Raw genomic sequence first — 12,037 nt, 5'->3', positions numbered from 1 at the left:
CACCTACTAATGTATTTATTCACTGAGATTATTTTGCTTGTGGCAGAGGACAAGGAGATGGTGCTGAAGCTTTTGGGGCTAAAGAGAGGAAAGATAAGGTAGTCCCACGGAGATGCAGATTTCCAGTGTTCTCAAGGCATCAAAAAAACACGAGAATTGCAGAATTGGTGTATTTTCTTCAGTTAGGATAGGAGTCACTCTGCATACCTGATAAAAAAAAAAAATTGCTTTCTGAAACCTGCTAACAAGTGGCCTTGTATTTTTCTGAGTATATACAGTATGTGTTTTTGTCTTACAGGTAGAAGACAGCTTGGAACTCTCTTTCCAGGGAGATGATGATGTGAAACTTGATATTTTTTTCTTCTATGAAGAGGATGACCACATATGGAATGGAGGAACTCAGGCCAAATCGGGCAAGAAATTTAAGTATGAACTGGATTTGTACCTCTAATAGCAAAGAAATGGAACAAGTTAGTGCTTAGTGTTGGCATTTTATGCATTGTATGTTGTTGCCTGGCAAAGGCCATGCTCTTTGTGGGGAAGACAGTTAACAGAAGAGAATCAGTGGAGATTTTGCACTTTGAGACCAGAGAAGTAGAAGAACAGTACTGTGCTTTACTAGATATATATACTGGGTTTGTCAAATGTCAGTTGTCTTGTGAAATATAAAGCAAACCTGATATGTCATATATCAAGCAGATCTTATGTGGGCTGTGACAAGCTGTGAGTTAAATAAACAGCTAAGATGAGAAGGAAGTCTCTGAAACTGTATTTGTTACATAGACTAATTTTGCAGTAAAAAATGAATTTTTAGACATCTGTTTTGATGACAGAGCATGATGGCAGAAAGTGTCAACTATCCTTGCAAAGTAAACTCCATAGTTTAGGATTTTGTGGTGATGATTTGGAATACTTTATTAAGTGTAATGTTGTGACAGCAATGCAGAAGACTACTGCAGACCTTGTTGTTATTCATGTTCTGAAAACTGAATTTTAAATAGGATCCCACATTTCTTGCCTCATACCTTTCTGTGTTAAATCAACAAATAAGTACAACAGCTTCCTGATCTGCTCACCAAACTGCATGTAGGTTTTGAAAATTAGATTTATTTCTGTCACCCACCTTAACTCAGATAGTTGCAGGCTAGTTGAAAACCTTGTTGACTTCTGTAGGATTTAATGATTGTTGATATTTTGCCTGAACAGTGTGTGCCTATATTTAGCTAATGGGAACTTAGCAAACACTGTCATCCAGACGGTGATAATGTCTGAGCCCTTGTCTTAGTTATCTTTCTTCTGAAAGGTTAAACAAAGATTGGGGAAGATATTTTGATGACCAGACTCAAAAGGCACTCTTAAAGTAGACAGAAGGAACAATCCTTGAAATATACCCCCAGAAAATGTGGTATGTTGCGGAGTGTTTTTCTTAGAATGCAGCAACAATTTATAGTTTCCCAAAGTGGGCTTAATGTCTTTTTTTTCCATATAAGATTTTAGAGGATCTTGTATAATGCATTCGGAGGAAGAAGCTGACCAATTAATTCCTTTCCTTTTCTTTGTGCTTCTCTTTTGTCTAAATTGCTGTATGTTTCCATGCCTGTGGAGCTGACATGCTCTTTCAAAATTCTGTTGTAGCATCAGATCTTGGGTACTTGAGACCTGTTTTTTTCTCCTTTTAGATATTACTGGTCCAATGCATGAGAATAGAAGGCAGATGTGAAACAGTGCTATGCTCCAGCTCCTGTATTCTAGGATATCACAGGTCTTTGGGAACTCCAGCTTTGATAAACCACTTTCCTTTTCTTGTAGCCTAGTACTTACTTTTGGTGGTAATTTTTTTCAGGGTTTACAAACATGTCTTTCTAGTTCAATAAGAACTAATTTTCTTAGACATAGTAACATAAGGAAGCCTCTGATTCTGAACTGGTGTTTCTTAGGCATAGTTTACTGTACTTAATATATACAGAAATGGAGCAAGGGAACTGCTTGTTTATTATTATAAAGGCCCCAAATCCTGACAGAACATGCTTTTCAGAATGCTTAGCCGAATAATTCAATATATGTATTATCCCAAATACCTTCTGAGAAAGAGGAAAAAAGATCACAGCTTTTTATCTGTGAGATGTGATGATTTAGCGTGCTTGATCTGAATGCCTGCAACACCAGAATGACCCTCAATTTTTCTTAGTCTTCCACCCTTCCAAAATTTTGGGGGAAGGTAAAATGAGGAGGGCAGTCAAAACAGAAATGATCATTTGATTATGCAGAATCCTAAATCCACTTTAACAATTTTAAAGGAATCTCACCAGCTGTTTATGTGTATCAGAAGATATATTGGTTGCTACTAGATCATCGTAGATATCTATTCCGAGATATGTATGTCTTTTAAAAATAAAGGGTAAAAGACAGTTTCTTCAGAAAGCTAAATATTTTCACAGGCATATTTTCTATACATCTTGCTAAATAAAAGTAGTGAAGAGTGAAAGTATTTCTCATTTAGTCTTTAAAATACTTTTCATTAGTCTCCGTTTCCTTTGAGATCTGGTTTCTAAACCTTACAAGTCTGACTGTATGGACTGAATTTTCATCTAAATTAAATACTTGGTCAGCATTGCATACACAAGCAAGCATGTAAATCCTCCTTATTTTGTCTTGGAGTTACAGAAATCGAGACTTTCTGTTTGTTTACAAAATTAATGCTAGACAGTTGCATGTTGCATTCTTCTGCAGAGAATAAGTATTTACAAAAACTGAATCTGGGAATCAAATCTATACTAATCCTTAAAATCTGTTAATTCTGTAGGTTCTTAACATAGAGGACTTTGCATAAGCATAAAACCTTTTCAGTACTTTTGTGTCCAAAGACTGATGAGACTAAAATTGAAAGGAAAAATGATGAGCAGTGTCTGTGTACAAGCAGTATGCAGCCTTATCCCAGCCACTTGGAAGGAGCAAACCATAAGCAAGGATTCCAGGAGTGTGAAGCGTCACTGAAAGCTACATTTTTTCATCAGTGAATGTGAACGTTTGATTTTAATAACACATTATTATTTTGGTGAAATTTCCAACTGACTTTTTGATTTCCAGATTAGTTTATATAAATTATCTGTTGGTTCGCCTTAGAATTCTTATTCAGAGTTCATTCTCCAGTGGCTATATTATTTCAGTTTTAAAGTTCGTTTACCTTTTTTCCCCTTGGTAACTGGCTTTTTAAAATTTACTTTTTGGTTTAGTTTAGAGCTAATCAGTAGTCTCTGCATATATATCCAGAAGTGCTTGATCCAAATCTTTTACTTCTTCCATTTAAGGCATAAAAGCAAGGTTGTTTTATTTTCTGAAAGTGTTTGCGCAGTGCTTAGAAATAAAATTAACTTGATTCTTAGAGGAACAATTGAGGTTTCTACTTCATGCAAATGCACAAATGTTTCAACCTTATTTTTTGAAAAGTGTAAGTACTCATGGTTTCATTTAACCTGCAAAAAGGAATTTTAACATTACTTTTTTTAGTGGAAGAATTCACAGCTTCAGAAGTGTGAGTGATCCTCTGCAGAAACACCACACAGTCTTTTGGTATTTATCTGTTTAAAACATCAGCTCTGACACTGGGCTCCTGTAGGATGTCATTCTGATCAAACTGTAAAATTACCTGTGAAGTTCTACTGGTGTAAGCATACTTATAGGTAGAGCTTGTGTTGGCACTTCTACAGAAAACAAACAGATAAAGAACAAGGTCAGTTTGATAGAATAAATTATTTCTGAAATTTGAATGGGCAGAAATTATTTCAGAAAGTACAGGGTGGCAGCTGTATCTTAATTATGCATCTGCTGCAAGCCTGGCACCATGTTTAAAGAACAGTACTGAAGGGGAATTGCATGCCTTTGTTTGGTAAGATTGAAGAAAAGTAGAAAGGCCTGATTTGTAGTAAAGTATTTAATGCTGCTTTTCTCAAAATCTCCGCTACCAAATAACATCGATCATCCTCTTGACACCCTTCTAAATGAGGTAACTGTTAAATCCGGTTAAGTGGAGAAGTAGAGACAGAAACTAAGTGATTTCTTGTAGGTAGCAGAATGATATGAGACTAAGCAGGAGAAGAATTAGAAATGCTCCTTCATAAGAACATGTGGCAAATGCTATCCGGTTACTATTGATAAGAACCCCCCCAGTCCAGCATGTAAATAATATTTCATAGATAGGAAGCTATGCAATAAGAAAAAATATTATAAATGTAACATGGCTACTCGCTGCAGTTTCTTGCTTTCTCCAGGAACTTATTTAGGGGTGCAATTCAGTCTTCTGCCAGTGACCGTGTTCTTTTGTTGTGACACAGGTATCTCTTCCCAAAGTTTACTCTGTGTTGGACTGAATTTGTAGAACTCAAGGTACATGTGCCCTGTGAAACCCGTCAGTATGTTGAAGCCAACTATGGCCCAGACTGGAAGGTTCCTGTGAAGATGTGGGACTGGAAGAGCTCACCGTCCAACGTGCAGTACAATGGTGTCTGGCCTGTTGATGAATGGGACGATGTAATTCAAATCTACTGACCACCTACCTGCTAATAGAACATGCCTGCTGTCCTTGAAACTGTCAGTTTGTAATTTCCCAGAAGCGTCAAGATCTGTTCCTTTTGTAACTTCTCATCTGTTTCCTTAGGAATCGTTTACCTTTATTTGCTTAAGAGGTATTTTTTTCATCTTCGTTGTCCATTTTCCTGTTAGCTAAAGGAAAAGATTAAAGGCAGGATGTGGCAACTGAAGAGAAGGGAAGCTGAAAGAAAAGCTTAACCAAGGGACTAGAGAAGAAATGTTGTAGTGAACTTATGGGCCATTGACCTTTTAAATGTAAACAGTGTCCAGGTGGCTTAGACTTTCCTGGTATCATCAAAACCTTGAGACTGTTCACTTCTCAAGCTGAAGACAGGGATAGGATGGAAAAATCCCAGAGAAAATCCCTCTTTTTTTCAGAGGAGATCCTGTGAATATTTAACTTTTAAAGACCAGAGTTATGAGTACCTCAAACATGCTTGAGACTGATACATCCATCCCTACAATAGGTACCATGTTGCTGTTGGGAGTGGAGCTTTTCTGTTACACAGAACCTGTGTGACTAACCTGCTTTATGCGGAGGAGGTAATGGTATAATAGTAAATGAATGAAAAGAGAAACTGTCCATGTCAGAGATCTTCCAAAAACAGTTGGGTTTTTTGTGAACTAACCACTGCAGGCAATTATGGCAGGGAATGTTATCTTCTTTTTCTTTTTCCTGTTTTTTTTTTTTTTTTAAGAGCAGGAAGGTACATGCCACAGGGATGTCTTTCCCATGAAAAAACAAATATTCTGGTTTTGATATTTCAATTTTAGAAAATTATAGCTATCCTTGCTTTCTTGCAGGTAGATAGAAATGGGGGTATGCATAGTTTTCTGTTTAACATGGGCTCACAGAACAGAGATCTCAGGGAATCACAGCTCTTTTCTCTAAGTGTAAGTAGAAGCATGTACAAATACCAACTATTCTATCAAATTTTCAGTAGCATAATTGCAAATGAAGTGTTAGTGTAACATTAGGCTATGGATGAGAAGAAGGTGGAAGCTTGACAGCTCTTTCCTTTTGCTTCTGCTTGTGCTTTGTGTGTCAAAGAAGCAAGCTTGCTTCAATGCTGTGTAGAGGGATAATAACTTTCATATGAACATGTGTGTCTGAGTTTATTCCAATTCTGCTGTGCAGGGAAAACAAGGGCGCTAGAGCTACTAGTTACTATTGCTGTACTACATGGTACAGACCGAGGAGTACTTGTGAACCAGTTCCAAGGTACTGAACAGAGCACATCTTGACTTGCATCAAACCTGTATCTGTTCTTTCCTTGCTCAAGCAGAAGGGTTATCTGTGGATCGGGGCTTTTCTACCTTTCGCTGGGTAGAGGTAGGTTGAGTCTGTGGTTTGTGGTGTTTGTTGATTTGCAGTTTTCAGCTGTCTGTTCAAATGTGTGCAGTTCTGGAGAGATGAAATGGCTACCATGTGGTGGTTTTACTACTGTATAATTCCAGGTACACTCCGGGGCTTCCCTGCTGTTTTTGTCCTGGAGTGTGCTGCTTGCTGCCAGTCCTCCCAGTTCAACAGTCTCCTGTCACTGAAGCCCTAAAGTAAATGGTTATACTTCTGGCAACAACTTGTCATGTTGGCTCTTCTGTTGGTGTGGTAACTTTAACTTTGCCCAGTTGAGAAGAGGGAGATGTGAAATCCTGCTAATGCAGTTTACTTGGTAAACATTACATCATAAGGAATAATTTTTCAGGTAGAATTCTTTTGTCCTTTTCCTTAAAATAAAAGAAGGCTTATGTCCTTCTGGTTTTTGTGTTCATAACTCTGTTCTTGTGAACTTTTTTGTTTAGTAATGTACAGTAAGCCTGTAAGTTTTTCAAATGTGATAGATGTTTAAGAGTGAAAGAAAAGCTACTATCAGAAAATTATAATCCTGTCAAATTGTTGACTTTGTAGATAGAAAGACTAATGGAAAAAAATGCATGTCCCTGAAAGGGAGGGTGTCTTAAATATTTGATTATACCTGTAAGTTATTCTTCAGGTTAAAATATTTTCTCTTCAGAACATACAAGTGGATATTTAACACTGATTAAGAAGAAGAGTCTAATTTGCAACTCAAGATGTTGTTTCATCCTTTGTTCAGTAATCTTGGGCAGCAATTAACACACTTCATTCCAGTTACTGTGACATAACACGCAGAGAAAAATTTCGAATTGTTTTTTACACTGTTTATTGACTGTCTGTCTTGAGCACTTGTGTCCAAGCATCTCTATTAAAAAACAACAAAGATACTTCAAATAAAGCAGGTGCCCATATGTAGAAAAAAGGATCCTTGAATTGCATGAACACATTGCAGCTTCTGCATGTCACCTGTCATGCCTTGTGCAGTGCCCTGGCTGCACATTTTCTGCTTGAGGATTGCATCCTAAGGAGCGGTGTAAACATTGCGGAACTGGTGCTCTTTGAAGGCACGCTCTGAGGCTGAAACCTTACAATTGCCCACAGAAATACACAGATTTAGGCATTTGTTTCCTGTTAGGCTCTCCTGGATTTCCACATCTGAAGTGGATTCTTAATTCTGTGTTATGTTCCTAAACACTAAATACCTTCATTTTGAAAGTGCTCTGGAGTACAGGGCAATTTCTAAATTTAACGGCGTGCATTTATGGTCTTAAGCAACAACACGCAAAGTACCTTGACTTTCAGGTGACAAACAAAGCACATTCCGTATGTGTAACTGCTAAAGACAAGAGAGCCTATTCAAGCAATGCCCATGGGTTGAGAAGAGGGTAGCAAGATGTTCAAAGCTCTGAAATAACTACAAAGTTTGAAGAAACAGTGTTGCCTGAAGAGAAGGGACCATGAAGAGTCTTCTTTCCACTTTTCCCTTTCCTCCCATAATGATGCAGTGACTTCCAGGAGCTTAGATCTGTGCTTTCTTACTGATAGAATTCTCTTGAGTTCACCCAGCAGTTCAAGAAGTTCAGGGGCAGCTACCTCACTGTTAAGGCATGTTTTCTTTCTCTCCATGTAATTCTATCACATTATTGCAGAACAAAATGCAGTAACTTGGAAAACTGCACACAAACCCTTCAAAGACTAGCACTTGTATCTAATATCTACATCCTCTGTTTCAGTAAATAGGCACCAGCAACTGATTTACGTCAGCTGAAAATCTTGTTTAATAGCATTAGATTGCCTAATGGTAAATTCTCTACTGATGCTTGTGTTATAAGTAGATGTGCTATTGATTTAGGCTGCAGCAGAGCACATGAGTTTTGAGTTGAATTAGTCTTTTGAAATCCAAGTCACTGCTGTAATTAAGGGGCATGGGTGAGAGCTTTCACTTTAAATAAGGGACAATGAAAGTTTTGTTCTTAAAGAAGGGAAACTAACCCTGTTGTGGTTGGGCCTGTTGTCCTGAAAAATTAAACTTTACTGCAGGTTACTGGAGAAGTCACATATTTTATCCAGAATTTACTAGGTGAAATATTATGCCTGATGCTTTACACATATGCAAGCTCATAGCGTTCCTCTTCCAGCCCTAAAACTTCTGAATACCTTCTTTTATCAAAATAATTAGCTTGAACATGGTGGGTACAATGTTCCTGTATTTCAGACTGCAGGAACATGAAACATTGGTATCACTCAGGGCAGTAGTAGGTCGGAGACAGTACTCTATGTGCAAAGATTCAGGTTAGTTCTGAAACAGAAAGCAATTTAGACCCGTGGTTGATAGCAAGCTGAATACATAGTTACACAGGATGTAACCAAATGAAATCGATGTGGGGAAGAGCACTGGCATCTGCAGAAGAGTGAAATGACACTTCTGTAATTATGTTCAGCATTTCAGCTAGTGTGTGAAGATCAGTGCAGCCTTGCCTATTAAGGTGGTGGATCAGTTGGGGAGTGTTTAGAGGAAAATAGTGGGCTACAGAAAACCACCTAGAAGGAAATGTTGAAAGAAGTGTGGTTGTTTAGGCTGAGAAGGATGTAGCAGGTACTACATCCTGTTCACTTGGTTGACAATGCAAGGATGAAGAACCCTAAATTTCACCAAGGAAGCTCAGACTGGACTGTAGGGAAAGTTTTGGAATTTAAGGAGGGGTTAATAGCTTGGGGAAGGACATAGTATCTCTATCCTTGGAGACCTTCAAGAATGTTGTTGGTCCATAAATGTCTGAAAGAAACTGATTGTGTGTCTTCTTGCTGTCACCTGGAAGAGGGCCTGACTGAATTTAGGAAGTTTTTTTGTTATTTCTTTCTTTGTTGTGTTTGAGTTTTGTTGTGGTTGGTTGGTTGGTTGGTTTGGTGGTTTTTTGTTTGTTTTCTAATTTGTGTGTGTGTGTGTGTGATCTAAACAATATTTCAATATTTGGCCTGTACAATTCAGCCTCCTGAGGGAGCTGGTGGAATAGCTTTATCTCAAGAAATAAGAGGTAGTATTAGCAGGCTAGGGGTGCTATTCTCTGAAGATTAGATTGCAATCCTAAGAGTGATTTATAGTGCATATTTCAGAAAGTCCAGGTTTGCCAGGTAGCATCAGGGTAAAAATGTTATGGATATGTATGGATCTCTGACTTGAGACAGAATCCCAGAATCAGAGAGTGGTGGGGCCTCTGGAGGTCATCTGGCCTAACCCTTGTTTTCCAACAGGGCCACATACAGCTGCTTACTTAGGACTGTGTCCAGGTGGCTTATATATATTTCCAAGGATAAAGAATCCACAGCTCCTCTGGATCTGGGCAGCCTTTACTGATGCTCAGTCATCCTCACAATGAGGAAGTGTGTCCTGATGATAAGGAACCTCCTGTGTTTCAGGTTTTGCCTGTTGCCTCTTGTCCTGTCAATGAACAACACTCAGAAGAACCTGAATCCTTCTGTTTTGCACCCTCCCTTCAAGTATTTGTATACATTGGTGAGCCTTTGGTCAGAAAAGGGAGGCTGAAGAAAACATTCTGGCCACCCTGATAAATCATAGAACTATAGAATGATTTGAAGGGATCTTAAAGATCATCTAGTTCCAGCTCCCCTGCCATAGGCAGGGACGCCTTCCACTAGAGCAGATGGCTCAAAACTCATCCAGCCTGGCCTTAAAGACTTCCAGGGATGGGGCATCCACAACTTCTCTAGATAACCTGTTACAGTACCTCACCACCCAAATTTCTTCCAAATATCTAATGTACTCTCTTTTAGTTTGAAACTGTTACCCTTCCTCCTATCACTACTCTCCCTGATAATGCATCACTCCCCATCTTTCCTGTATATACTGGAAAGTTGCTATAGGGTCTCCCTGGAACCTTCTCATCTCCAGGCTGAACACCACCAACTCTCTCAACCTGTTCTCATAGCAGAGGTGTTCCAGCTCATCTTCATGGCCCTACTCTGGACCCTCTTCAGCAGACCCATATCTTCCTTATGTTGAGCACTCTGGAGCTGAACATAGTGCTCCAGGTGGGGTCTCACAAGGGCAAAGTAGAGGAGTAGAATTACTGCCATGAACCTGCTGGTCACACTTTTTATGCAGCCCAGCATATAGTTGGTTTTTGAGGCTGGAAGCGCATATTGCTGGCTCATGTCCAGCTTTTCCTTCACTACTACCCTCGAGTCCTTCTCTGCAGGGCTGCTCTTAATCCACTCATTGCCCAGCCAGTGTCCATGTTTGGTATTACCCTGACCCATGTGCAGTACCTTGCTCTTGGTCTTGTTGAACTTCATTGGGTTTACACAATCCCACTGTCCGTGTTCCCAACAAAGACATGAAATAATACGGGTCCCAATAAAGGCCTCCGAGGGACACCAATCATCAGTGGTCTCCACCCAGACATTGAGCAGCTGACCACAACTGTTTGAGTGTGACCATCCAGCCAGTTCCTCAGCTACCAGAGCATCCACCCATCAAATCTGTATCTCTCCCATTTAGAGACAAGGATGTTGTGTGAGACAGTAACAATCCCCTGAGCAGCAATTGCGCACACTAGACTGCAGCTCATGCTTGAACACACACCAAAACCCCCACCCCAGATAAACAGAGATCCAGACAGCAGCTCACACTCAAATACAATCACGTGCTCTGCCACTGCAGAAAAAGAAAAGGAAACTGGATCACACTTTGACTCCCCAAGCAGTGAGTTCTCTTCCCGGCTGGCCCCCCAGTTTTATACTGAGCATGACCTCATAGGGGATTGAATATCCCTTTGGTGAGTTTGGGTCAACTGTCCTGGCTGTGTCCCCTCCCAGCCTCCTTTGAAAATTAACCCTATCCCAGTTGACCCAGCACACTGTCCTGAATGTGCTACTTAGGAACAAGGAAGAACTGGTCAGGGCTGTGATAGTGAATAGGAGCCATGACTGTAACGACTGTGATACAGAGAAGTCCAAGATCTTGGTGGGGGTTAGAAAGGTGAATAGCCCTGGACCTCATGAGGGAAACCTGTGGCTGATTCAGGAGGCAGTTCTTGTGGGAGCCCAGATGAAGAGGAAAGGAGATCAAAAGGACTATCAGGCCTTTAGAGATAATCTCCAAACACAAGTGGAGTCCTTTGTGCTCAAAAAGAATACACAACAGATAGCTCAGGAGGCTGGCATGGCTGCAGGACAGTCATCCACACTTCTGCTCCCGGGGAAGGTATGGACCAAGTCCTCTTGGTGGCCATTTCTGGCCACATGAGAAACCAATACAAGTGGTGACAGCAATGCCAACCGCATTGTTAGAAACACACAGCAACGCCAACCGCATTGTTAGAAACACCAAGCCTATTTCTGTAGTTTTCATATATGTATTGTATTATTTGATCATTAGTCTCTCAGTCCCCTTGGGGGCCGGCACAAGCCCCAGCTGCGGGCCCAGCCCTGGTTTTGGCAGAGCCTGGGCCACACTAGTGCTGCTGGTGGCGTGGCCTCTTGATGGCTGGAGAAGACTCCTCGGGGCTGCTGGCCTTCCTCTTCGGGGCTCGCCGGGCCCTCTCAGGGGAGCACTGGCTGCCCTGGATGGGAGTGGAGGCCATGGGCCCAGCCTCCTCTGCATCCTCCCGTGGCTCCTCTGGGTTCTCCCGTGGCTCCTCTGGGTCCCTGTGGGTGGGGCCGGGGACAGAGCGGGTGCTGGTGGGACCCCCACGAAGGGCAGCTGAGGAGGTGCTGGGGAGCTCTTCTGCCGCAGATCTCTTAGGGTTGCTGGAGGGGGCTGGACTGGGGGCAGGAGAGTCCCTCTGGGAGGCAGCATGGCCGGGGACAGAGCGGGTGCTGCTGGGACCCCCATGAAGGGCAGCCGAGGAGGTGCTGGGGAGCTCTTCTGCCTCAGATCTGTCAGGGCTGCTGGAGGGGGCTGGACTGGGGGCAGGAGAGCCCCTTTGGGAGGCAACAGGGCCGGGGGCAGCCTCAGGGCTGCCTTCCCGCTCCTCGGCAGCCCAGTTGTCCCTCAGGCCCATCCAGCGTTGGGCCTCGTTGGTGCACCGCGCCACCACGGTGTCAATCAGCCAGCGCACAAAGCTGACCGTG

At 41.5% G+C, this 12,037-nt stretch overlaps 1 protein-coding gene across 6 annotated transcripts in view; it reads left to right on the top strand.

The window, feature by feature from the left end:
- FKTN (fukutin) overlaps positions 1-12,037 on the top strand; it is a 48,459-nt gene that overhangs the window by 10,923 nt on the left and 25,499 nt on the right. For 4 of the 6 annotated variants that reach the window (XM_071802352.1, XM_071802350.1, XM_071802349.1 and 1 more), the window contains one exon: positions 299-426. In XM_071802352.1, the coding sequence (XP_071658453.1) occupies positions 299-426 (128 nt within the window). Of the gene's footprint in view, positions 1-298; positions 471-4,331; positions 6,660-12,037 lie in introns of those variants that run through there. The other 2 variants (XM_065860734.2, XM_065860735.2) reach the window with 2 other exon arrangements.

The sequence above is a fragment of the Patagioenas fasciata genome, chromosome Z (genome assembly GCF_037038585.1).
Source record: "Patagioenas fasciata isolate bPatFas1 chromosome Z, bPatFas1.hap1, whole genome shotgun sequence".
NCBI lineage: Eukaryota > Metazoa > Chordata > Aves > Columbiformes > Columbidae > Patagioenas > Patagioenas fasciata.
The sequence above is the reverse complement of the archived record's forward strand: the minus strand, read 5'-3'. Positions and strand labels throughout refer to the sequence as shown.